General features: G+C 49.3%; 3 protein-coding genes and 1 long non-coding RNA gene across 5 annotated transcripts; all 4 read right to left on the bottom strand.

The window, feature by feature from the left end:
- Positions 1-1,549: 1,549 nt before the first annotated feature.
- On the bottom strand, positions 1,550-3,804 carry LOC119289749. 2 transcript variants are annotated; one of them, XR_005141602.1, is made up of 5 exons: positions 3,680-3,804; positions 2,901-3,461; positions 2,723-2,797; positions 2,129-2,614; positions 1,550-2,051 (listed from the first exon to the last, which is right to left on the bottom strand). It is a non-coding gene; the product is annotated as an uncharacterized LOC119289749 (long non-coding RNA). The 2 variants fall into 2 exon arrangements; XR_005141601.1 differs by having other exon boundaries at positions 2,129-2,797.
- A 4,936-nt stretch (positions 3,805-8,740) lies between these two features.
- LOC119287959 (protein CANDIDATE G-PROTEIN COUPLED RECEPTOR 7-like) lies at positions 8,741-10,474 on the bottom strand. Its single transcript, XM_037567571.1, has one exon. It carries the CDS (start codon positions 10,450-10,452, stop codon positions 9,085-9,087), a length of 1,368 nt encoding a protein of 455 aa, XP_037423468.1. The 5' UTR covers positions 10,453-10,474; the 3' UTR covers positions 8,741-9,084.
- Positions 10,475-17,163: 6,689 nt separating this feature from the next.
- LOC119287958 lies at positions 17,164-18,058 on the bottom strand. The gene has a single exon (XM_037567570.1). The coding sequence runs from the start codon at positions 18,022-18,024 to the stop codon at positions 17,317-17,319; it is 708 nt and encodes a 235-aa protein (XP_037423467.1). The 5' UTR covers positions 18,025-18,058; the 3' UTR covers positions 17,164-17,316.
- A 34-nt stretch (positions 18,059-18,092) lies between these two features.
- On the bottom strand, positions 18,093-19,264 carry LOC119287956 (magnesium protoporphyrin IX methyltransferase, chloroplastic-like). Its single transcript, XM_037567569.1, has one exon. The coding sequence runs from the start codon at positions 19,188-19,190 to the stop codon at positions 18,201-18,203; it is 990 nt and encodes a 329-aa protein (XP_037423466.1). The 5' UTR covers positions 19,191-19,264; the 3' UTR covers positions 18,093-18,200.
- Between the last annotated feature and the right edge of the window lie 5,014 nt (positions 19,265-24,278).

Here is a 24,278-nt window from a genome sequence, read left to right as displayed (position 1 = left end):
CCCAAGTGGTGATTGTTTAAAAAAAAGGCATTCTAAGGAATAATTTGTGCAAAATGCACTGCTTCCTAATGACCCAAGCCCGACTTTCTTCCGTGATTTTTCCACCAACACAGAGGGCATGGGTGGTTTTTAGTTGAAGACCCTAGCATACCTTTCTTTTCAGATTTTGCAATGCGCGAGAATCACAACTAATGGAGGCTATCCTTTTGCAGGGACGCCTAAATGGCACGTTAAACCATCCCGATGGTATGCCACATAGCCAGCTGATCCATGCCTAGTAAATAGGTTAGCGTTGCGGCACATATTCTATTGAAATATCGAGATTCAAAGAGCATGTAGGAAGCAATCTCGGGAGTGTCTTCGCGGAGCTAGCATAATGATTGGTGAAGCTATCCTCTTGTCACAAGTCGGTCCGACGCCCAAAGATGGTTCCAAAGGGCAAGCCATGCGAATATCTTGCATTTAGGAGGCGCCCAATCCTGTGGGGTTACTTCACTCGAGTAGCTTGACTTGAGATGATGTGTACTTTACACCTATATATTGAGCATACAAATAAAGTGTCTCACCCCTAAAATCGTCCCATTCCATGTGTTGATTTCCATCCACGATAGATTGTGGTACTCATTGGCTAATTGTAAATTCATGAGCACACAACTCTGTTAGTTGACCTCTTAAACTATTCTGTCGGTCGGGTACTTCAATTTTTAGAATTGAAACAAGGCAGAGCTTTGCCTTTTCATTGATTAAGAAGAAGGAAACATGTTGGCCAATATCTAAAGTAAAATGGGCTCAAATCACTCAAATCACAGAAGGACAATGAGCCAAGCTCGACCTTCCTCCTTGATGTTTGCGCCGACATAGAGGGCCCTGCTGATTTCTACTTGAAGGCCTTACTGTTAATTTCTTGTGAGATTTTCCAACACACGAGAATTGCAACGGATTGGGGAGTGGCCTTCTACGTGGACGCTTCGGTGGCACAAAAAACTGCCTAATGTTGTGCCACATTGGCACCCGGTCCACACCTGCAAATAGGTTAACATCGCGGCCTACATTTTCCTAGAACGTCTGACATTCGAAGAGCGTGTGAGAAGCAATTCTGGGAGCAGCTTTGTAGAGCTGGAATAAAAGATTAGTGGGGCAGCTGACTTGGTGCTTTAGAATCGTCTTTGGACGGCGGACCGACTTGCGACAAGAGGATTGCCCTCAGCCTGGAGGATATTCATCTCAAGTCAAATATAGGTGTAAAGACGATTCTAAAGACCCCAGCATGCATGAGTCTTTGGTGAAAGATGATTCTAAAGCACGAAGTCAGGTGAATATCTTCCAGGGTGTACTTCATCCGATCGGCTCCATTCCATGTGATGATTTCCATCCTCAATATTGCTCTCGTCGTACTTGCCGTTTGACCAGCTCAGCTTGCTCCCATTTTCTTTCTCGTCGTACTTTGCTTAACAAAATTGATTGCATAACCATAAATAATACTCATGTACTCCCTCTGTAAAAAAAATATGAGAACGTTTAGATCACTACTTTGATGATTAAACGCTCTTGTATTTCTTTACAAAAAGAGTATGTATTGCAGCAGCAGCGACAACAACCCAAAGAAACAAAGCACATGCATGATGAGTTTGCTTTAAACTATCAAGTCTATTTTACTTGGATTGCATGATCAAGTTATGACATATGACAAAGTTTTGGCATCAGGATGGTATCATCCATCATGCATATGCATCTGATGCATGCGCCGGCCGGCCGGACCGGGCGTGGCCTACGACTAGGAGGCATCATCAATTCATCATCATGCGCGCGCTAACGGCCGAACTCGTGCATGGCAAAGGCGCCACGCACAATCAAAAGGCCAAGGCCAAGGCCAAGGATTCTCCCAAGGATTGACGTTAGCAGCACCTAACACCCCACCACGCTTGCAAGTAGTCCTAGGAATCCTTGGCCTCGCACTAGCTCTGTTCCTGGAATGATTGAGTTGTGTTCGAGCTGATAGTGGGAGTAGATAATCAGAGCCTTCTTCAGCACTTGCACACATCAAATCTGGACTGTAAAAGGACAAACTGTAAGAGTAAATCCACTTCCTTTTGAAGAAAAGATAAATGGCCTACTGTTCTACTATTACCTGCAGGGTTTTTTTTTTGTCCCTGGGTGCATTGATTTGCTAGGCTGCGTCCAAGCCTTGTCCTGAACAGAGGAATCAATTTTCCCACAAAAAAAAAATCAGAAAGACAATAAGCAGAGAGCAACTGTTTGAACCGTCAATTCTCTGGTCCTGCCCGGCTATTTCGGAGGACCATTCTGGAGTCTGGGCTCATCCGCACCAAACAACCGGCACCACTATACCAAATCACCGAAGCGACCCGTCGAAAACAAAATGTATGAGCATGAAGATTGCGAGCCATATGGCAAGGGTCTCCATCCGACACATACAAGACATGTAGGCGGTCGCCCCTGAGCTAGCAAACATTTTTCATAACCTGGAAGAGGCTTCAGTTCAAGCGTTGTCTGCAGTATCCGTGTGGACCGTGCCGGGTTTAGGTCAGGTGTAGCTTCAGTTCAGCTGTATGGTAATCAAGAATTGGCCTGAAGCCTCTTGCGTGCAGGCAACCTGACGGCAGACGGGCGCATTTGACAAAGGGAAACTGACCAGCAGTGAGAAAAATATGTTATCTATATATATATGTTTGGTGATGTGCTATGGCTAAACTACTTGCACCTGATGTGGCGTGTGGTAGAACTCTGCTGGTGGTCCAAAATCGGGCACCGAGAACATCAGCTCTGCAGTTAGCATCTGGCTTCAGAAACAAGCCAAGATGGAGCTCATGAGAAGATTATTACAGTAGTGCAATTAAATCTCGAAAGAAGTCGCATGTCGCCGAGAGAACAGAACTCACCTTCATCCTGACTGTCAAAAAGCAAGTAACGTCGTGCTACAGGGCATCGACACCGATCCTCAAATCATACTGACCAAGTCATAGACTAACCACACTTGGTGGGATTCAGAATCAAGATTCTGGAACACCGTAGCGCACTCCCGATCACATCTCCTTTCATCAATCACATGCAAAAAAAGTTGCAATCCCACAGGAATGTAGTAACGTAATATTGCACTACAGGTGCATCGACACATACCGATCCTCAAACCATACTGACGAAGTCATAGTAACTTACTCAGCACACTTGGTTGGATTTCAGAATTGTGATTCTGGAACACCGTGGCGCACTCCCGATCCCATCGATCTTCTTCCATCAATCACATGGAAAAAGGTTGCAAACGCGGTGGAAGGTGGTATTCTTCACACTTCTTCCCATGAACCAGACAGCTCGCACTGCAATGCCACGTCCTCCTTTGCTTTGGCTCGTGTTGTGGGCATCAGACCTGAGAGCAAATAAAGCAGCAGCAGCAGCTTCGACCACCAGCGTCGCATACGTGCAGCCTCGCGACGCTGTCCAACCTGCATCCGAAGGATCGATCATCAGTCCATGTCCAACCCGCAGTGCAGATGGATGGGAAACAGGGCAACAAGTGCAGACCAAGGCCAAGCACCATCTGAGAACTAGACAGCGACATGCCACCAAAGTCATTCATGAAGAAGATACATCTGATCTTGCCCTAGCTAGCTAAGCAGTAGCAAAATAGCAATAACATAAAGGGTAAAAGGAGAGGCCATACCAGGATGACCAGGCCGGCAAGAGCTAGTGACATGAGGGAGTGCCCACAGCACCCCACCACGGAGGAGTAACAAACTCGGCTTATTTTAGCTGCACGATAAGGAGGCCTGCAAATTTTCAACACCAAATCGAATCAGCAGCTCCAGGCACTAACTATGAGAGGGGAGTGCCTTCCCAAAAGATCTGATGTTAACATGAGCAAAAAGGAGAACAATTACTAGGGAAGCTAGAATCCGGGCTTTACCATGCATAGCTCCATCCACTAGATGAAAAGTTGCTCCACCTTGTTAATCACCACCGGTTCTGAAACCATCCGTTAACACGTCATAACGAACTTTTCTTTATGGTGGATTCAGTAAGGTTTACCCTAGCAAGCACGATCGGGACGTTTTCCTTCTCCCGGGTGCGGGTGGAAATCAAATCCTATTAAGATCATCTCTATAATAAAATAATACTAGTTGTTTTGCCACATAGAAACCGAGGATTACTTGCCAGCTGATTTTGAGCAGGGAAAGTTGCATCCTTTTCAAACCATAACTACGCTTTCTTTTGCAAAACTCGAGGAGTTAGTATATGCGCTATAACTATTTAAATGGCCTCAATGCATCTTTGACTTCCAGTTTAGTACTCCTACCTTAAGTCCAGTTTACTTGTTTCTAGATTTTCTATTGTAGATCCAAAGCAATGTTAAGATCTTTTGGACACCCCACAAACATATTTTATCAATAGCAGTCAAAGTAGTACATGTATGAAAGAGGATTTTTCGGTCAGCAAAGCAAGCAACTTCCTAGTTAAGGAAAGAGGATTTGCTTGTAGTCAGGTTCAGCCTGATGATTCAAAACACTGAAATATATGTCTATGAATGAAATTTGTATAGTTGTTGCATCTTCTCTATCATGCTTCAAGGACAGGCTAATCGAAGATCTGAAATTACAACTCCAGAAGCAAAGAAAGCTGGGCTAGGACAATGATAGCACTGAACCACAAGCCCAAGCCTGTACTTAACTAGGCCCAGGTCCGTTAAATCCTCAAAGACCAAGAAATGGAACCAGCTGCTAGTGTAGAATCCACAATCCAGTGTCACTGATTGAGTCATGGGAGATGTCAAGTCTCATAAATATCAACTAGTACCATCGAGTTCGATTTTAATAAAAGGAAAATAGTAAAATAAACAGTTAAGTCCCACAGGTGAGCAAGATTTTTGGTCTTCTAGTTACAGAACAAAGCTTGACATAATTCCAGATGCCGAAAATCATGTCCAGCATATCAAAATTTGAAACCACACACTTATTTTCAAAGATCATTTTGAGACATAGCAGAACAGGGTACATCTGAAGATGCAGCAGACTATGAAGAAAAGAAGAATGTAATACAAGAAGATGATTGTCGCTAGGTAAGAGAAACCATCTGCGGCCACCACTGTAAGTAATAGACTGGGAGCTCTAAAATCAGAAATATTACCCCCAAACCTGCTAGTGCCACTTTGAAGTAATACACATCTTTAGCTCAATTCTGAAAATACATGGCTAGGACAACGGTAGCATGCAACCACAAGCCCAAGCCTATACTTAACTAGGCCCAGGTCCATTAAATTCTTAAAAGGACCAAGGAATGGAATCAACTGCCCCTTGTAGAATTCAGTGTTGCTGATTCAGTCATGGGAGATGCACGTCTCATAAATATCAAGTAGCACCATGATGTTCGATTTCAATATAAGGAATATTGCAAAATGAACAGTTACAATCCCAGGTGAGTAACACACCTTGGTCTTCTAGTTACAAAACAAAACTGACATAATTCTAGATGCCGTCAATCATGTCCGGCAGATCAAAATTTCAAACCACACACTTACTTTCAAAGATCAAACTAGGAACATTTTTGAGACATAGGAAAACAGTGTAGAGCTGAAAATGCAGCAAGCTATGAAGAAAAAAAATACAAGATTCAGTTAAGACAAGAGAAACATCTGCAACTACTACTGTAAATAGTACACCTGTTTACTACGTTTCTGAAAATACATCCAGCGATGATGCTCTAAAAAATTGAAATACTACCCACACCGGACCCCGCCTGCTAGTACCACTTTCAAATAATACACCTGTTAGTTCACTTCTGAAAATACATGCAGCAAAGATGCACCTCTTCTACTGACGAGATGCTTTGAACAAACCTCCAGGACTCCCAACTGAACTAAGAAATGGCTTACAGTTTTCCTAGTCTAGCAGGGAACCAATTTACTTTTCTTCCATGTTTATACTAATGCGACAAGATGTGACTGCAATTCAATCTCCCTAGAGGCATATAAGTCCTCTGGGGGCCAATAAAAGTATCCAGTCCAACTGAAATGTTTCATGCAATGTGCCACTTGCGTGTTTATAATAACCCACAAAGAGAGAAAAATCAGCGATCAAACTCCAGATTGGCCAATGCAGTCTTCAACGCAACAGTTCAGCCCTTTGACAAGGGCAAACTGTAGATAATATTTACAGAGCATGTGATCTTATTCAAAAATTGAAATGTCAAAATCTACTAGACATGGTCAAATTACACATTTCAAGGGGCAACTTATTCTTTTTGCTGATGTGTGCTCATCAAGTCCTAACTAAAAATCCCAAACTGCCACAAGTGGGGACGTACTCTTAACTAGACAGTGTACTGAATCAAGAGATAAAATTTCGAGGATCAAGGTGACGCGTATATGTTAAACCTTCGCAATAACATCAAAGCATATGCAACACAATGATAATGCATACATAAAACATGCAACTAGGTCAGGATCATGTGAAATACAAAAAATTGCAACTTATTATGCTGCTCTAGGAACCGGTCAATAGTTTCCGTGTTGAACTTTATTAATGTGTGTTATAGACTTAAATTTGTTTCCCCTCTATACGACAAAAGTATCCTACAAAACAAGAGCACCAGGTAATGTATAATAAGTCAGAAATCAGAGCTACAATTAGCACCATATGAATCAACACAATCTGAATCACAGTCAGCTTCTTTTACCAGACAGAAAGTAAACATCTAGATACAACAATAGCTACAGAGGTACAATGACTTAACGGCTAATCTCAAGAATGTATTTAGGTACAATCAAGCTGCTGCATTGTTTGACACAAGAACACACACAGGATCGTTGATAAAAAATTACGGTAAGGAAAAATGTAACTAGCTTCAAATGAAAAACAAAAGGCCGATGCATCTTTGACTTCCTGTTTAGCAGTAACCTAAGTCAACTTCACTTGTTTCTATATCTTCTATTGTAGATCCAAAGCAATGTTAAGATCTTTTAGACACCCCACAAACATATTTTATCAAAGTCAAAGCTGTACATGTATCTTTTAGTCATACCAAGATATATGTATTTTTCAGTCATACCCAGCAAAGCAAGTAACTTCCTGGTTACAGAAAGAGGACTTCCATGCTTGTAGACAGGTTCAGCCTGAATAGATGCAAAAGAGTGGAATATATGTCAATGAATGAAATTCTTATGATTGTTGCATGTAAGGAAGTGCTGCTATAGAGTGCATCTTCTCTATCATGCTTCAGGGACAGACTAATGAAAGATCTGAAACTAGAATTCCAGAAGCAAAGCATGGGCTAGGACAATGACAGCATTCAACCACAAGCCCAAGCCTATATACTTAACTAGGCCAAGGTCCATTAAATCCTAAAAGGACCAAGAAATGGAATCAGCTGCCCTTGTAGAATCCAGTGTCACTGATTGAATCATGATAGATGCCAAGTCTCATAGATACCAAGTTTGATTTCAATAAAAGGAGAGGGGTATATACAGAGCAAAATGAAATTTATGATGCCAGATGTGTGAGACATTTTGGTCTTCTACTTACAGAACAAAGCTGGCATCATTCTAGATGCCGTAAATCATGTCCACCAGATCAAAATTTCAAAGTATGTGCTCATTTTCTAAGATCAAATTAGGAACATTTTTAGACATAGAAAAACAGTGTATATCTGAAGATGCAGCGAACTATGAAGAAAAACCGAAGACAATGTAATACAAGAAGATGATTGAGTTAAGACAAGAGAAACTATCTGGAGTACCACTATAAATAATACAACTGTTTAATACGATTCTGAAAACATCCAGCAAAGATGCTCTAAAATAAAAATACTACCCCAACTATGAAAAATCAATGCTGCAATGAGATGTGACAAAATATCAAAGTCCAGATTGGCCATAGCCCAGCGCACCTTTCAACACAGCAGTTCGGTACTTTGCCAAGCGCAAACTGTAGATAAAATTCATAGACATATATAACCTTATTCAAGAATTGAAATGCCAAAATCAACTAAACATAATCAAATTAGACATTCCAAGGGGCAAGTTATTGCGTTTGCTGATATGTGCTCAACAGTCCTAACTGAAAATCCCAAACCAGACAAACTGCAAAAGTGGGGATGTACTATAATTAGACAGTGTACTGATTCTAGGGACAAAATTTCAAGGATCAAAGTCCAGATTGGCCATAGCCCAGTGCACCTTTCAACACAACCGTTCAGTACTTTGACAAGGGCAAACTGTAGATAAAATTCATAGACATATAACCTTATTCAATAATTGAAATACCAAAATCAACTAGACATAGTCAAATTAGACATTTCAAGGGGCAACTTACTGTCTTTGCTGATGTGTGCTCAATAATCCTAACTGAAAATCCCAAACCAGACAAACTACCAAAAGTGGCAGTTTACTCTAACTAGACAGGTGTACTGACTCTAGGGACAAAATTTCAAGGACCAAGGTGATGCTTATATGTTAAACCTTCACAGTACTATCAAAGCATACGCAACACAATTATAATGCACATGAAACATGCAAGTAGGTCAGAATCATGTGAAATACAAACAATATTTGCGACGTACTGTGCTGCTCTAGGTACCAGCCAGTAATTTCTGTGTTCACCTACTCAAGTGCATTGTAGACTTCAATTTGTTTCCCCGTTATACAACAAAAGGATCCTACAGAACAAAAGCAACAGGACATGCATACGAGTAATGCAGAATAAGTCAGAACTCAGAGCAACAATTAGCATCATATGAATCAACAAACTGAATCACACTCAACTTCTTTTACCAGACAGAAAGTAAACATCTAGATACAACAATAGCTACAGAGGTACAATGAAGAACAGCTGATCTCAAGAATGTATTTAAGTACAATCAAGCTGCTGCATTGCTTGACACACGCACACACACGCACAGGGTGGTTGATACCAAATTACAGTAACGCAAAATGTTAACTAACTTCAAATGAAAAACAAAAGGGTATGGACTAGATACCAGTCTATCGCATTTGTCTTGTGAAAAGCACTTGTCCTGTAGAAGCACATATAACACCTGTGTAGCACTGGCAGGGAATAGGCCGCCAAATTATAGTACTCATAGCTCAAATTCATCATCCAACTTGAGTGCTTCAGCTGCAGCCTCTTCCTCATCATCATCAATCGCAAAGTATGGGTTGTGCACCTCAGGCCGGAACCTGTACCCAGTGAACACATAGAATGCAAGGGTGGCAATCTCTCCAGCCACGACGCTAGTCCAGAGGTACCGGTACGAGGTGATGGTCACCAACGCATACACCACAACACGCGTGAAGTAAATGTAGCAGATGACAACCACGTAGTACTGGCGGAAAAGGGTGAGCTTCATCAGGTTCACCGCCGCTTTCCCGTCGGAGCGGGCAGCCTCCCGGAGGTTCTTGATTGACCAGACAATCGGGAAGAGAATGGCGCAGCAGCAGACCACATCCACCAGCAGGAATATCTGCCTCCAGGTGACCCAGTCTCGGGCATACGGCCCAGATTCATCGATGACCACCTGCGCAATGTTGGCGACGACCTGCAGGGGGATGACGACCATGAGCACCTTCTTCTCGCGGTCCGCCAGGTAGGGCTTGAGGAAGGACCAGCCGGTGCCGATGAGCACAATGAGCGTGAAGAGCGAGATCCCCTTGAGGAAGCTGAAGATGTAGAAGAGCACATCCCAGCCGTGGGCGGTGCCGGTGCGCTCGATGTAGGACTTGTCCTCGGCCTCGGCGAGGAGGTTGAAGCCCTTGAGCACGAGCACGGCGAGCATGAAGTAGTGGATCCGGAAGACGGCGGTGCGCTTGCGCAGCAGGATGGAGACCCATCCCGCAGCGAGCGCGGCGTAGACGACGCAGAAGAGGAAGTAGATGGAGGGCAGCGCGGAGGAGCCGACGGAGAGGTAGGCCCGCTGGCCGGTGGCCGGGTCGACGTTGTACATGGCGGAGCTGACGTCCATGGAGACCTTAAGGTCCCCGCCGGCGCCGGCGAGGCAGTTGGCGAAGACGAGCGTGTACTGGCCGGGCTCGGTGACGCGGAAGGCGAGGGTGAAGGAGGAGGAGCGGGCGACCGCGACGCCGGCGGGGTTGGCGGGGGGCCGGAGGCGGTCGAAGGAGTAGGCGAGCCTGACGAGGTCGGACTGGAGCGCGCAGGTGACCTCGAGGTCCTGGAGCTGGCGGAGGACGTGCACCCAGGCGTCGAGCGTGGAGAGGAAGAAGCCGAACTGGGAGAGGTCGAGGTCCGGGGAGGCCGGCGGGTCGAAGGCGATGCCGGTGACGTTGAGCTCCAGCACGCCCTGGTTGGAGAAGCCGAACTCGTCGAGCGGGATGATGGTGCGCGGGTCGGCCCGGATCGCCGTGGAGCGGATCTCGGCCGCCGCCGGGGCCGCGAGCGCCAGCAGGACGGCCAGGAGCGCCGCGGCGAGCGGCGGGGCGGCGGCGGCCATCGGCGGCGGTTGGTGCGATCTGGGGGTGAGGGGAGGGGGGAGGGGGCGGAGACGGTGAGATTTGGGATTTGGTGGGCACGCGGTCGCGTGATTTGTCGGTAAAGGGGACGGGCTCAGGGCTCAGGGCTCCGTCGGTCCGGCCGGCCCGACGACGACGAGGAGACTCGGGTGAGAAATTTTCCTCTTTCATAATTCGGCTCACATTTAAGGCTCATTCGGCTCACAGGATTTCCAAATTGCAAAAATGTATCTTCTCTTTCTCTATCTCTATCTCTATCTCTATCTCTAAGTACTCCCTCCGTTCCAAATTACTTGTCTTCTAGACAAATCTAAGACAAGTAATTCGGAACGGAGGGAGTACTATTAAAGGAAATTTGATATGATTATCCTCACCTCCTTCCCCCTTCATTGGATATTTTCATCTTCACGCGTCCCCCTCCTTGGTTTGAAATAATTTAAATCAAATCGATATTTCCCTCGCCTACTAGAAACAATGCAATGCATTAACTCGGTGAAATCAAATCTTACCAAAACCTCAACTAAATCAAAATACTTATCTTCTTCCCCTACACATGCTCAAATCAAACCAAGATCTAGAATATGGTGGGTGTAAGCTTATGTCGGACACGATTGATGTTAAACCATATTGCGGCACACGGATAATTAGCTACTCCCTCCGACTAAAGCTACGACAATTAATATGAGTGAGGGGAGTAGTAGAATTGAAATGTCATGTCCACTTCAATCCTTATAAATTTTTCACAATACCTTACCTAATGCTAAGAATCGTTAGAAATGAGGACAACCCTGTAAAATTCTAGTACCTTCATTCTCGTGAAACGAATGTTATCCATCAAAAAAATCAAAGTATAAAAGAAAACTACAAACATAATGAGCCTTGAGCAATGTTCAGATCAATTATTGCCTACACACGAGATTTTCTTATGTCTAAATAGATGGAGTACCGTTAAAACCATATAATCTAATTTTATCTCCCAGTGCTAATCTCAAAATATCAATCAACTTAATGCGTAAATTTAAAGAAAAAAAATCTTGGTTACTTACAATATTGAATCTGATGATGATTTAAAGAAGAACAATCACAAGTTATAGTCTCAGGAGATTGGCCATATGTCTTCTTCCCCTTTGCCCTTTCCTCCTCCTCTCTCATGGCCTTCAGCGGTGTCAAGTCAGGTTGCCGCCTTTCCTCGGTTTGTCATTTTTCTAATACCATATATATACAATGCATAGTGCTTAAATGGCTTTTTCAAAAAGTAAATCAGTTTTTACTTAAGCACTGATGCTCATTTTTTTAAGTTTTGCTTAATTAGGCACCTGCTGTAGAAATAAGCATTGGTTTTTAAGAAAAAAATAGTCAATTTCTTAAGCAACTCTCTTAGCATGTTGCATTATACAGATCTAATCCCCGATAAGTGCTAACTACCTGGCTTCAACTCTTCTTTTATAATCATCTCCTCATGTATTCAACTATAAGGGTAGTAGCATCCTTTACAATCATGAAAATCACCGCATCCTGGGGTGAATCCAACCAACACTAGGAGGAGAGAATCTAGCTATCCTAGCTAGTTCATGAACAACTTGATTATTTTCTCCATTACAATGATCATATAAAACATGATTGAAATCTAAAGCCATGGAATAACAATCGTCAAATATGTCACTTGTGATGGAGGGCAAGATACGATATTTCAAGGATGAAAACCACCTCTTCACTATCCGTGTTAATCTCAATTTTAGTGCATCCAACGGATCAAGCTAGGTTCATACATGGCGTCAACTCTTCATATAAATGGTGTCGATTATTCCTTTTTAAGTAGCATTTCTTCCATTTTTGGATGACCAATCCAATTTATTCACTTTGTATATCATATACAAACTAAAAACAATGTTGTACAGTGTGCCAACTTTATGAATTGTCATTTTGAACTATTGTATCGTTATAAAATCTTAGGAAGCTAAGATTAATAAATGGAGGGGGAAATTATTTTCATTCGTCAGTTGTACCGAAAGCCTGAAAATTGTCCCTCACTAAATAAAATATAAAATATAGTCCCTTGACTTGTGAAAAAACAGATACTTTTGGCCTGTAGTGCAAGTTTTTGGGAGGTTTCATGAAGACATGACCTTGTTTTGACTTTACAGAAAAGTTCATGTAGTCCCCATGTGTGGTTTCTTTAATTAGTGACAATCCTTATAGACTAATGTTGCATTGAGAGATACATTTGAAGGAAAGTTCCATTGGCAATGCATGATGAATATTGGATGAATTGAAGGATGAAATCCATCAACACAAACATATGCATCAAGAGTTAATAATGAGTGACAATTCCTATGGAGAAACAATGGCATAAAGTTGTTTATGAAGGTTGTTCCATGGGTAATGCAATAAGAAGATTGAATGGATTCAGAATGGATGTCATCTACATATAGTTGTGCATCAAGAATGAGTTCAATGATTGAATCAAATATGATTGATATGAATTCCATGTGATGAACGAGATGTGATCAAAATGGAATTCATTGGAGGATCTCAAAAGTTGTCATGCTTCAACTTATGAGTTGGGCTATAATGGATCAAGATCTTGAGAGGAGATTAAAGATAAAAATGATGTATGTGGCTTGAAGACGAGTTCATGATGAGTTGATTGATCCATGGTTCGTCAAGTCGCGAAGCAATTAATTCAAGTGAAGAATTCATCATGCCTCTCAAGAGATTGTGATGGAGCATGGATAATAGCAAGTGATGACCAATATCATACTCATGTAGAGAACCCCAATATGGTCATGACAAATTGAGGTATTGATGATAAAGTTTTGAAGCAATGAAGTAATGGGAATCATTCACTGTGGCTTTCAAGACATCAATATAGATCATGGAGTAAAGATATATAAAGGTTGACCAGGATAAAGATCGAAGATTGAATTCTAAATGGTCAAACACATAAGCGCAAATCATGTGCCACATGGTATCTTGTGGTATGGTAAGAATTTGTCATGTGTGTACTGTGTACTAACCTATACCATGTGTTTTCTATGTCTATGTGGGTTAGGTGTTTCTCATGAGCTTGCATTAAGAGAAAGACTCCATGTGCCCATGTGAGGATGATATCAAGTGATGAAGATCCTGGTTGACAAGGGCAAGTTCAAGGTGAGGATCATGGTTGACCCCTCTGACGGATAATATCTCAAGACTTCCTCACCAAGCAGGTCTGACTAAACCACTCTCGAATTTCGCGTTCCACTCAATCAATCCTCAAATAACGAACCAAATCACATTGCCCTGAGTGTGAAACAAATTCACCAAAAGTGGAGTCGGTCCAATCACGTTTGAGCCTCTGATGAACAAATTTAGTGAAGATCATCAAGAAACCACCAATCTAGATAGGCTTTATCTTCGTCTCTCGTGGATGTGGTGTGTTTTTGATGCTCTATCTTGCTCTTATATAGTATACACTTTTTTTTTGCTTTTTGTCCTCACACAAGGAGACATCCCAACCATCGATCGGTTCAACCAATATCAACAGTCCACAAGCGTTGGACTCGTAGACCAAGATGGCTTCCATCTTACCTCCATGTAGAGGGATTAGCCCAATAAAAAGCCTTCAGTTGGATAGTTGAATGGTCAAACCACTTGAAACCAAATAAATTTTGTGTTAGGGGCTAATGATGTCTGCTTTTACTAGTTTTTTTTATAAAGGTGATTTTTATTGATTCATAATGTAGCATCACGGGGATACATGCATAATGAACATCCACCCTGTCTCTGCATGATTAAGATGCACACAGCCAACACTAGAGCACACACAAAAGAGATCCTGTTGGCAAATAGCAAAGTCATACAAGACCAAAGCTATGCCTAGAATGAATGGAAAAAAAAACGAAGCGAACAAAACAACAACCATGGGCATCAACTATCTCTTGACAACACAAAAATTACGAGAAAAGTTCTTCAAAAGCAGCTCCTTCACAAAGGAAATGATGCTCGAACGCCGCCGCCGTTGCCGGATCCAACATCGTGGATTTTCACCATGATGAAGATAAGGTCCCCTGGCTCCCTGCTTCCCGTGTCTGTTTCTATAAGAAAGACAGAACTTTCATATTTCAGATAAGAAGGGCCGTTCCCGAACTTTCAGCACAGTGGAGGAAACAAAACAGTTGGGCGTCGGTGCTCGCCACGGCGTCCTTCGAGATGGCGAACAACAGATGGGGTTTTAATTTCCTATGCATTTGCAGGCAAGACAGCGTGCTTTTTTCTTCAAAGTTACTCCCTCTGTAAACTAAGTAGTGTTCTAAACGCTCTTATATTAGTTTACGGAGGGAGTAGTTGCGAGTGGTGCTTCAGTCGCCATCCCGATTAGTTTACATGTCAGTGAATGTCCTGGCTAAGTCACCATTTCCACTGGCCCTCGACGTTTAATACTACTTGTGTGCATGTGTTTTTCAGATCAACTTGATGCCACGATGTTAGCTACAGACAGTGCTGAGCCCAGCAACTGTACTGTCACTGCGCGCATGTGTTTTTTATGATCAGCTTCAGGCCCAAAAAAAAAAGAAAAATGTTCACTTAGCGCCAAAAAGAAAAGAAAAAAGTTCACTAGCCGACGGTGCTAAACCGAACAGATGTTCTGTCACTCCATGCCGCTGAGGAATCAGGTCACGCCCCCCAAAGAAAGAAAATTCGAGGTGAAAGAATCTGCCGGTTTGAGTTTCGTGCTCCTCTGGCCTCGTCAGAGAGTCTGTCCAATGCGGTGTTCACATCGCCGGGGACACCAAAAATAGACCAATATCATAGTTTTTACATGGGTTCGATCACAAATTTTTCAGTCCGTCAGTTCATGAAAAAACATTTTTTTTTGCCCTGCAAAATCGGTTGTTCGAGCCTCCTCGTTCGCTCCGTCGTCGGCTCCTCGCCACCCGCCTACTTCTCGGCTGCCTTCATCTCGGGTGCCAAGCGCTTCAATAACGTAAACACGGACGTCACACACGATCATCGCCGTATTGAATTTAACTCGTACATCCTCGTGGTTAACATCTTGGTATCCTCCGAAGCAGTCCTGAGCTCAACCTTCTTCTTTTCGAGCCAGGTTTCCTTCTCTTCGAGATTGACATTCTTCTCAATCTCGCCATCAAGATGTTAAACCTCTCTGCCTTCTTTTTCTACTTCACATCATAGGTTTGACACTTTTCTCCTCCTTCTTCGCCAAGATGTTCTCGAATCTCTTTGTTATCTTAGCCGCCACCCTTCTTGCTTCAACTTTTCTCCTCCCACTTCTTTCCACAAAACACCCTTCTAACCTTTTTGGGTGGCACTTTTGTTGGGTCGGTTGGTTCACCCACTTCTTTCTCCTTCCCAATGCCGATTCTTGATGAATTGGCAATGCCAAGTTGCTTCTTGGGTTGAGCATTCAAGTTTAATTAACAATGCATGAAGAGAAAGCTCTTCTTCTCCACCCTCAAGTACATGTTGCACGCACGGGAGGACTATAAGAAAAGACTTTGTCAACGAGATGCATACTCGCAAAATGACCAATCATATAGCATATCCGGTCAAATGATCAACACGTAGAACAACTTACTTGCTTGACGATTTGCGCACCACCTACCACCGACCGACTAGTTGTTTTAAATAGCCGCAATACTTGGTCACAGTCTCTTGGATGGTGTACCATCATCAATGGGTGAGTGCCTTTTTCCAACGACCGTGAATGAGTTCGCTGCGGTAGGGCTTGTAATTCTTGTGCTCATGGAACCGGACGCAGCTCCTCTGACGTACGGCGCACTCGCTGACGTGTGGACCCGGACCCACGCGTCAGTGGCCCAACGTCAGGTGGCCGTACGTCAGGGGATCCGGCTCCCATGGAACCAAGGATGAATGTTGGACAACAGTGGCGGTGCCAGCAATCGAAACATGTGTGGTCAACTGAATGTTGTGTAGTCATATGTATGCATTTGTTAGATTTTTTGGCATACTTTCAACTTGATTTATTTTGTTTATGCAAAAAGCTGTGTAGTCAATTGACTACCCAGCTGAAGTATGGCTTCGCCACTGTTGGACAAGAATATTGCGCCTTTTGTTCTGCGCCATGGGCGGATCGATGCTAGTGGCCAATCACACGTCGCATAATAATTTGTCCGCCCACATGTTAAAACTTTCTCCTCTACCCCTCTTCTTTGGATCGGCCAGCCAATCCACCGGATTAAGGTCCGTCTCGCCGCTATTTTGCTTCGGCTACTGGGCGTACACCTCCGGCTTGGAGTCATCTACTTGGACTTCCTCGAAGTCGTCTCCGCCTCTGTCGTCATATGGCATTTCGCCCGTTTGAGACATATTGTCGAACAGAGAGCGGGCGCCGAGCTGATCCACGCCTGGCGTCCATAGCTAGACAAGCTGCGGCGATGCCGAGTCGGTGAAATGGAGCACCGCCGCATAGATGTCGACGCAATACGACACGCACCCGATGGCGGAGGCCGGGGAATGCCGTCCGAGCTGTTTGGCGGCGTAGAAGTAGGGCGGCTGATATTACTCCGGCGAGGCCCAGTGTCCCCACCCTTTGCAGCACCTTGGCGTCGCCCCCGCCTGCGCGCCGCTCTCTTGAAGCCTTGATGGGTGGGTTTGCCGTGTGTTTGCCGCGTCGCCGAGTTGATCTTGCACCCTGGCTCTAAAATGCGCGCACTCATGACCAAATCTCAGAATGAGAAGGGAATGCATAAAAAGCAGAGCTGTCTGTGTTCCAAGAATCAAAATTCAACAGATTCAGAGCACGCTTCTTCGCCGGCACAAACATGGATTGGCCATTTTTAATCAACAGAGCTCTTTAACCAACGACCATGATTTTGTGGTTGCTACTGGTGCTTGTGGAGGAGCTGCTGCACCCTGAGCTCCAGCTCCCGGATCCTCGGCGCCCACTCGCGCCTTATCTCTATCGGCCTCGCCTCCCCCGCCACGGCCTCCTCCGCGGCCTTCGCGCCGCCGCCCTTCCCCTGCCGCCGCGCAGCCGGCCGCGCCCCGCCCGCGCTCCTTCTGCTCCTCTTCTTGGCCTCCTTCGCCGCCGCCGCCCGCTGCAGCGCCCGCAGCACGTCGGACCCGCGCAGCTGCCCCGCGGCCGACTCCGGCGAGCCGGCCGCCCGTCGCCCCGGCTCCTCCTCCTCCGGCTCGTCTTCCTCGTCTCGCGCGTCCCCGAAGAAGCTCTCGTCGATGCCGTCCTCGTCGCCGCTCCCGCCGCCGCCGTCGTCGTCCCACGAGCGGTCCCGGCGCGCGCCTCCGCGGCGTGGCCTCACCGAGACGGCGGTGAGCGCCCGCGCGCGCCGGCGTGGCACGGGGACCCCGACGCGCGGCTGTGGGTGGACGGGGAGGACACTGCAGCGTGCGGCGGAGAGCATCGCGCATCGATGGATGCTGGTGGCGCCCTGCATTATCTTCAGCATAGCCTCCCCTAGGGCGCGCGCGCGCTCGACTATAAACAGCCGCTCTGCTCCACATCTCCTCACTGACTCTGAGTCCACTAGCATACATACAGACCAGAGCAGAGCAATGCTAGGATGTCCATTCATGGCGATGGCATTCCTCCATTATCCAAGAAGAAACTCATGGCGCAATGCCGAGCTTTGACGCAGCACGATGACAACAACGAATCATGCTTGAACCACCGAGAGATTAGAGTTTACAGATACATGTATTAGCTACACTCTACAAGAATAAAAATCCCGGTCTATGATGAACGCATTTGCTACGACGAGGCGGCGGCGACGGGGACGGCCTCGTAGAGCTTGGCGAAGTAGAACTGGGTGGAGATGAAGCCCTTGTTCTTGACGCGCCAGCCGGCGGCGCGGAGCGCCTCCTCGATGTCCTTCTCCGAGTGGAGGTAGGCGCGCGTGGCCTTGGACGGGCCGGGGAACAGCTCGCCGACGCGCTTCAGCACGTCGAAGTAGAGCGTCTTGGGCGCGAAGCTGATGACCAGCCGCTTCCCGGCGAGGGAGGCGAGGTGGCGGATCATCTTCTGCGCCTCCTCCCGCGGGTAGTGGATGAGCACGTCCAGGCACACCACCACGTCGTACCGCCCCTCCAGGCTCTCCAGGTCGCGCACCTCGAACCGCGGCATGCGGAACCCCGGCGACGTCCCGGCGGCGAGGGCGGCCTGCGCCTGCCGCTGCGCCTCCGAGACCATGGCGGCGGAGATGTCGGACGCGAGCACGGAGGCCCCCGCGGCGGCCAGCGGGATGGACAGCGACCCCGTCCCGCACCCGGCGTCGCACACCGTGGCGCCCGCTAGCGGCACGTCCGGGGCGTCCCGCAGCATGGCCAGCGTGGCGGCCACCGTCTGCGCGTGGCCCTCGCGGATGTCCAGCTGCACGCGGTTCACGTCGTCCGTGGCCGGGTCGTAGATCCTGCGCCACCGCTCGAAGCCCGTGGAGTTGAAGTAGGCGCGCACCGCCTCCTTGTCCCCGCCGCCCACCGCCTCCGCCTGCGCCTTGCGCCGGCGCTCCGGGTCGGAGAGGGACACCGCGGCCGCGAGGGCGGCGGCCGCGGCCGCCGCGGCGGGCAGCGAGAGCCCGGGCAGGTCCGCGACCTCGGGCAGCGCCGAAGCGACGGCGAGGGGCCTGCGCTGCTGGTGAATGCGGAGCTGGGAGTGGGCGTGGGAGAGAGAGTGGCACGGGACGGAAGGCGTCGGGGAGTGGAGGCGGGAGAGCGGCGCGGTGGAGACGGCGGCCCGCGCCATGGTCGGTCGGAGCGTGGAGGGAGCAGCTGAATCTTCTTCGAGTGGTTCGCGGGCGCTGGAGCTGGGGATTTTGGGGATAGGGTTTTTGTGGATAGACCCTTAGAAGAGTTACTAATCAGGAGGCGACCTTTGAGCCTGACTAGCAAATATGTACGTGCGTTGCAATAGGAAAAAAGATGTCTCTTGTCTCTTGGACAATAAGCGTAACTCAAAACTCTCAACAGGTCGATGTCATATATTTCAACACGTCACCCCACCTTTACTGCCTATCCTCCTTGCCACCCTCACCGACGATGATAGCGGTGTTCGCCTGAGCGCAACGCTCCCGAACATGGTCAATCCTGTTAGAATACTACTGTGTATTGTACTGTGTATTGTACGAGTGCGTGTGTGCGTGCGTGTAGTTTTCCCTGTCAACACGCACGACCTCCACTCCTCGTCATGGCCTTGCCACGATGGTGATCGTGGGCTCGCCTCCCCTGTATAAGTTCAGCCGAACCCTGTGTATGCAAAGTGTGTTCGATCTCTTCCTCTCAAACATGGTATCAGATACTTCTCCTTCCGCTGCTATGGACACCAACCCCGTCTCGTCTCCTCGTTCCTCCCACGATGGCGACGGCGTTCTGCGCGACGCTGCTGGCGATACCCCTGGCGACGGCGTTCTTCGTGACGCCATCCTCCCTGATGCCGCGGCGGTTGCCGCCGCCACAGCTGTCGCCCCGGTGCCACTGGCCCTTCGCGCCTTCCCCTTGTCTGTCCTCCAGACGATCGACATTCGCCATCACGTGCCCGTCGTCCTGGATCTCCACGGCGGCAACTACACCCAGTAGCGCCGGTTCTTCAACACCGTCGTCGGCATGTTCGGCGTGCGCGAGCACATCCTCGCCGAGGCTGCTCCTCTCCGCCAGCGTCGTGACCCGGAATGGGACATGGTCGATCACTGCATCATGCACTGGTTGTACGCCACCATCTTGCCGGAGCTCGTCGACGTCGTGATGCAACCGGAAGACATGGCAGCCACCCTCTGGGCTGCGATCGAGAGCATCTTCCGTGACAACCAGCTCTCGCGTGCGGTCTACCTCGACACCGAGTACCACGTCGTTGTCCAAGGCGACCTCACCATCATGCAGTACTGCGCCCGCCTCAAGTCCTTCGTCGACCAGCTCCGCGACCTCGGGCAAAAGATCACCGACACGCAACAGCTCTTCAACATGCTGCCCGGCCTCAACACGCGGTACCACCATGCCATCCCTCACCTCACCTCCCGTGTCCCGTTGCCAACGTTTCTGCAGGCCCGCTCTTTCCTCCTCCTTGAGGAGCACCGTGCGGAGCAGTCCACGCGCCAGCAGTCTGCCGACGCTCTCCTTGCAGCACGCGTCCAGACTCCGGCGCCCGTGACGCGTCCTACCGCACCAGCTCCCGCTCCCTCCTCGCCGGCAGACTTTGGCCGTGGGCGCGGGCGCGGCCGTCATCGGGGCCGGGGTTCCGGGAGGGCGGGGGGCGCCTAGTCCCTCCACGCCACCAATGCCGCCTGCAGCCCTTCCTGGTGCAGCTCCCGGCGCCAACTCCTGGACGGGGATAGTCCAGGCGTGGCCCATGCCATGGCGTGCCCCGGGCGCCGGCGTTCTTGGCCCTCGCCCCGGCATCCCACACCAGCAGGTGTACCTCGCCGGGCTCGCACCTCCGCCACCCAACCCGTACGCTACTTCCCCTACGCCACCCCCGGCTACACCTACGGCGACCCTGGTGCGAGCTCAAGCACCGGGCCCCAGCCTCCCCCGCCGCAGCCGTGGAACATGGGGGCGCTGCAGACTGCTTTGCACACCGCGTCCACATCCTCTCCGCCATCTGGGAGCACGTCGGACTGGTACATGGACAGTGGTGCGACGGCGCACATGACCTCGAACTCGGGTAACCTTCACTCCCTGCATCCTTCCACTTCTCTTCAGATTGTCATAGGCAGTGGTGACTGCATCCCGGTCACCCACGTCGGTTATGGTTCTCTCGTCACCACCTCCAGTCCTCTCACCCTCCGCAATGTTCTCCTTTCTCCGTCCATTCTCAAAAACTTACTGTCTGTTCGTAAACTCACGCGTGAAAATCCAGTTACAGTTGAGTTTGACGAATTTGGCTTTTCTGTCAAGGACATCCGCACCCGCCAGGCGATTCTACGATGTGATTCCACTGGTGATCTCTACCGTGTGACTCCTGGCTCGTCTCCCCACCCCGCTCCTTCATTCGCTGGCGTCGCCACCGTTGAGCTCTGGCACCAACGGCTTGGGAACCCTGGAGCCGAGGCGCTGCGGCGAGATCTTCGTCACACACCGTTCACCTGCAGTCCGTCGTCATGCCACAGCTGCCGTGCCTGCCGTCTGGGCAAGCACGCACGGCTACCGTTCTCCGACTCGTCGCATCGTAGCTATTTTCCTTTTCAGATTCCGCATTTAGATCTTTGGACATCGCCTGTCAGTAGTGTTTCAGGTTTCCAGTATTATCTTGTGGTGCTCGACAGTTGTACTCATTACGTCTGGACATTTCCCATTCGCAACAAATCTGAAGTTATTTCCATTCTTACTGCCTTCTATGCGTATGTACAGACCCAATTCGAGCGCCCGATCCTCGCTCTGCAGACTGACAATGGGCAAAAGTTCGACAATCTCCCTCTCCGCTCTCTGCTCATCCAACACGGCATTGTCTTTCGCCTCTCGTGCCCTTACACAAGCCAACAGAACGGCAAAGCAGAGCGTGTTCTTCGAACCCTCAACGACAGCGTTCGCTCACTGCTTCTCCATGCCGCGATGCCAACGCGATTCTGGGCTGAAGCCCTTGCCACAGCCACCCTGCTCCTCAACTACAAACCCTGCTCCGGCACATCGCCGCGGTCACCGCATGAACTGCTGCTCGGCACCACTCCCGACTACTCCACCCTCAGGGTTTTTGGGTGTCTGTGCTACCCCAACACAAACTCCAAGACGCATCACAAGCTTGCACCACGCTCGCTGCCCTGCGTTTTCCTTGGGTACCCTCACAATCACCGCGGCTATCGGTGTTACGATCCCGCTACCCGTCGCGTCCTTACCTCACGCCACGTTCGGTTCGACGAGCAGGTCTTCCCTTTCGCCCATGTCGTCGACACCATCACTCCCTCCCCACCTCCATCCTCTCGTCTTGTTCCAGTGCCTTTCCAACCACCAACCCCGATCGCGCCCGCTTCGCGCGCGCCCTCTACTGGTTCAAGTACAGCCGCGGGATCTTCATCGGGCGGCTCTCCTTTCCCGACACTTGGCGGGGGCTCGGGGCGTTTGAACGCCTCCGTTGGTTCTACATCCGACGGCGCGCCTCCCCCCTCGACCGGCTGCGGTGCCCCGGGCTCCCCTACGAGCGCGCCAACACCGTCTTCCTCAGCTGCGGTGCCTTCCTTCCCCGCCCGCCCGTCCATTGTGACACGGGCGCGCACTGGGGTGGTCAAGCGCAACCGCAAGTACGACCACGACTACGTCTGCGTCGCCACCACCGCCGCCACCACCGCCGCCACCAACTCTTCACCAGACATCTCGCCGCTCCCGTGCTCCATTCGCGAGGCTCTTTGCGATCCCAACTGGGTCGCTGCCATGCAGGAGGAATACGCGGCGCTCGTCGGCAATCGCACCTGGGCTCTCGTTCCGCGTCCGGCTCGAGCAAATGTGATCACGGGAAAATGGATTTTCCGCCATAAGACGTGCGCCGACGGCTCCCTTGAACGGTACAAGGCACGATGGGTCATCCGTGGCTTTCACCAGCGCGCGGGCGTGGACTACAGCGAAACCTTCTCCCCCGTCGTCAAGCCCGCTACCGTGCGCACCGTCCTCACCCTCGCTGCCTCGCGATAGTGGCCTGTGCACCAGCTCGACGTCAAGAACGCGTTCTTGCACGACACGCTCCAAGAGGAGGTTTACTGCATGCAACCAGCCGGCTTCGTCGATGCAGACCAGCCCGATCATGTCCGCCACCTGTCCAAGTCCCTGTATGGACTAAAACAGGCCCCATGGGCCTGGTTTCTGCGGTTCGCTACCTTCCTCACCACCATCAGGTTCACGGCGACTCGCTCGGAAAACTCTCTGTTCACCTACGCGCACGGCTCCGACGCGGTGTACCTCCTCCTCTACGTCGATGACATCGTCCTCACCGCCTCCTCCGACGCGCTTCTCCGACAGGTGATCGCGCGTCTCACTGGCGAATTCGCCATGAAGGATCTCGGTGCCCTCCACTACTTCCTCGGCATTCATGTCACACGGGCGTGCTCCGGCTTCTTCCTGTCTCAATCTCAGTACGCGGAGGACATCTTGGAGCTGGCTGGCATGGATAATTGCAAGCCCTCACCCACTCTAGTGGACACCAAGGCCAAGCTGCCATCCGCCGACGGGCCTCGTGTTGATGACCCTACTCAGTACCGCAGCCTCGCCGGTGCTCTGCAGTACCTGACCATCACTAGGCCGGAGCTCTCCTACGCCGTTCAACAGGTCTGCCTTCATATGCACGACCCGCGTGAGTGCCACAACGCACTGCTCAAGCGTGTGCTACGCTACGTGCGTGGGACGCTCTCACTCGGCCTTCATCTCCGGGCGTCTACGTCGCTGGATCTCCGCGCCTACACTGACGCCGACTGGGCCGGCTGCCCCGACACCAGACGATCGACCTCCGGCTTCTGCGTCTTCCTCGGGGATGCTCTTGTCTCCTGGTCGTCCAAGCGCCAAGCCACTGTCTCCCGCTCCAGCGCCGAGGCGGAATACCGCGGCGTTGCCAACGCCGTTGCGGAATGCATCTGGCTCCGGCAACTCCTCGATGAACTTCGGTGCACGGTGCGCGCGGCGACTGTTATCTACTGCGACAACATCTCCACCGTCTACCTCTCGAGCAATCCTGTCCACCATCGCCGCACCAAACACATCGAGCTCGATATCCTCTTCGTCCGGGAACGAGTGGTTCTCGGTGACTTTTGCGTCACGCATGTCCCGACCTCGCAGCAACTCGCCGACGTGATGACCAAAGGGCCGCCGAGCTCCGTCTTTGCTGATTTCCGCTCCAGCCTTTGCGTCTCCGCCAACGACG

This window comes from Triticum dicoccoides, chromosome 4A (genome assembly GCF_002162155.2).
Source record: "Triticum dicoccoides isolate Atlit2015 ecotype Zavitan chromosome 4A, WEW_v2.0, whole genome shotgun sequence".
In the NCBI taxonomy this organism is placed as follows: domain Eukaryota; kingdom Viridiplantae; phylum Streptophyta; class Magnoliopsida; order Poales; family Poaceae; genus Triticum; species Triticum dicoccoides.
This window is presented reverse-complemented; position numbering and strand designations above follow the sequence as displayed.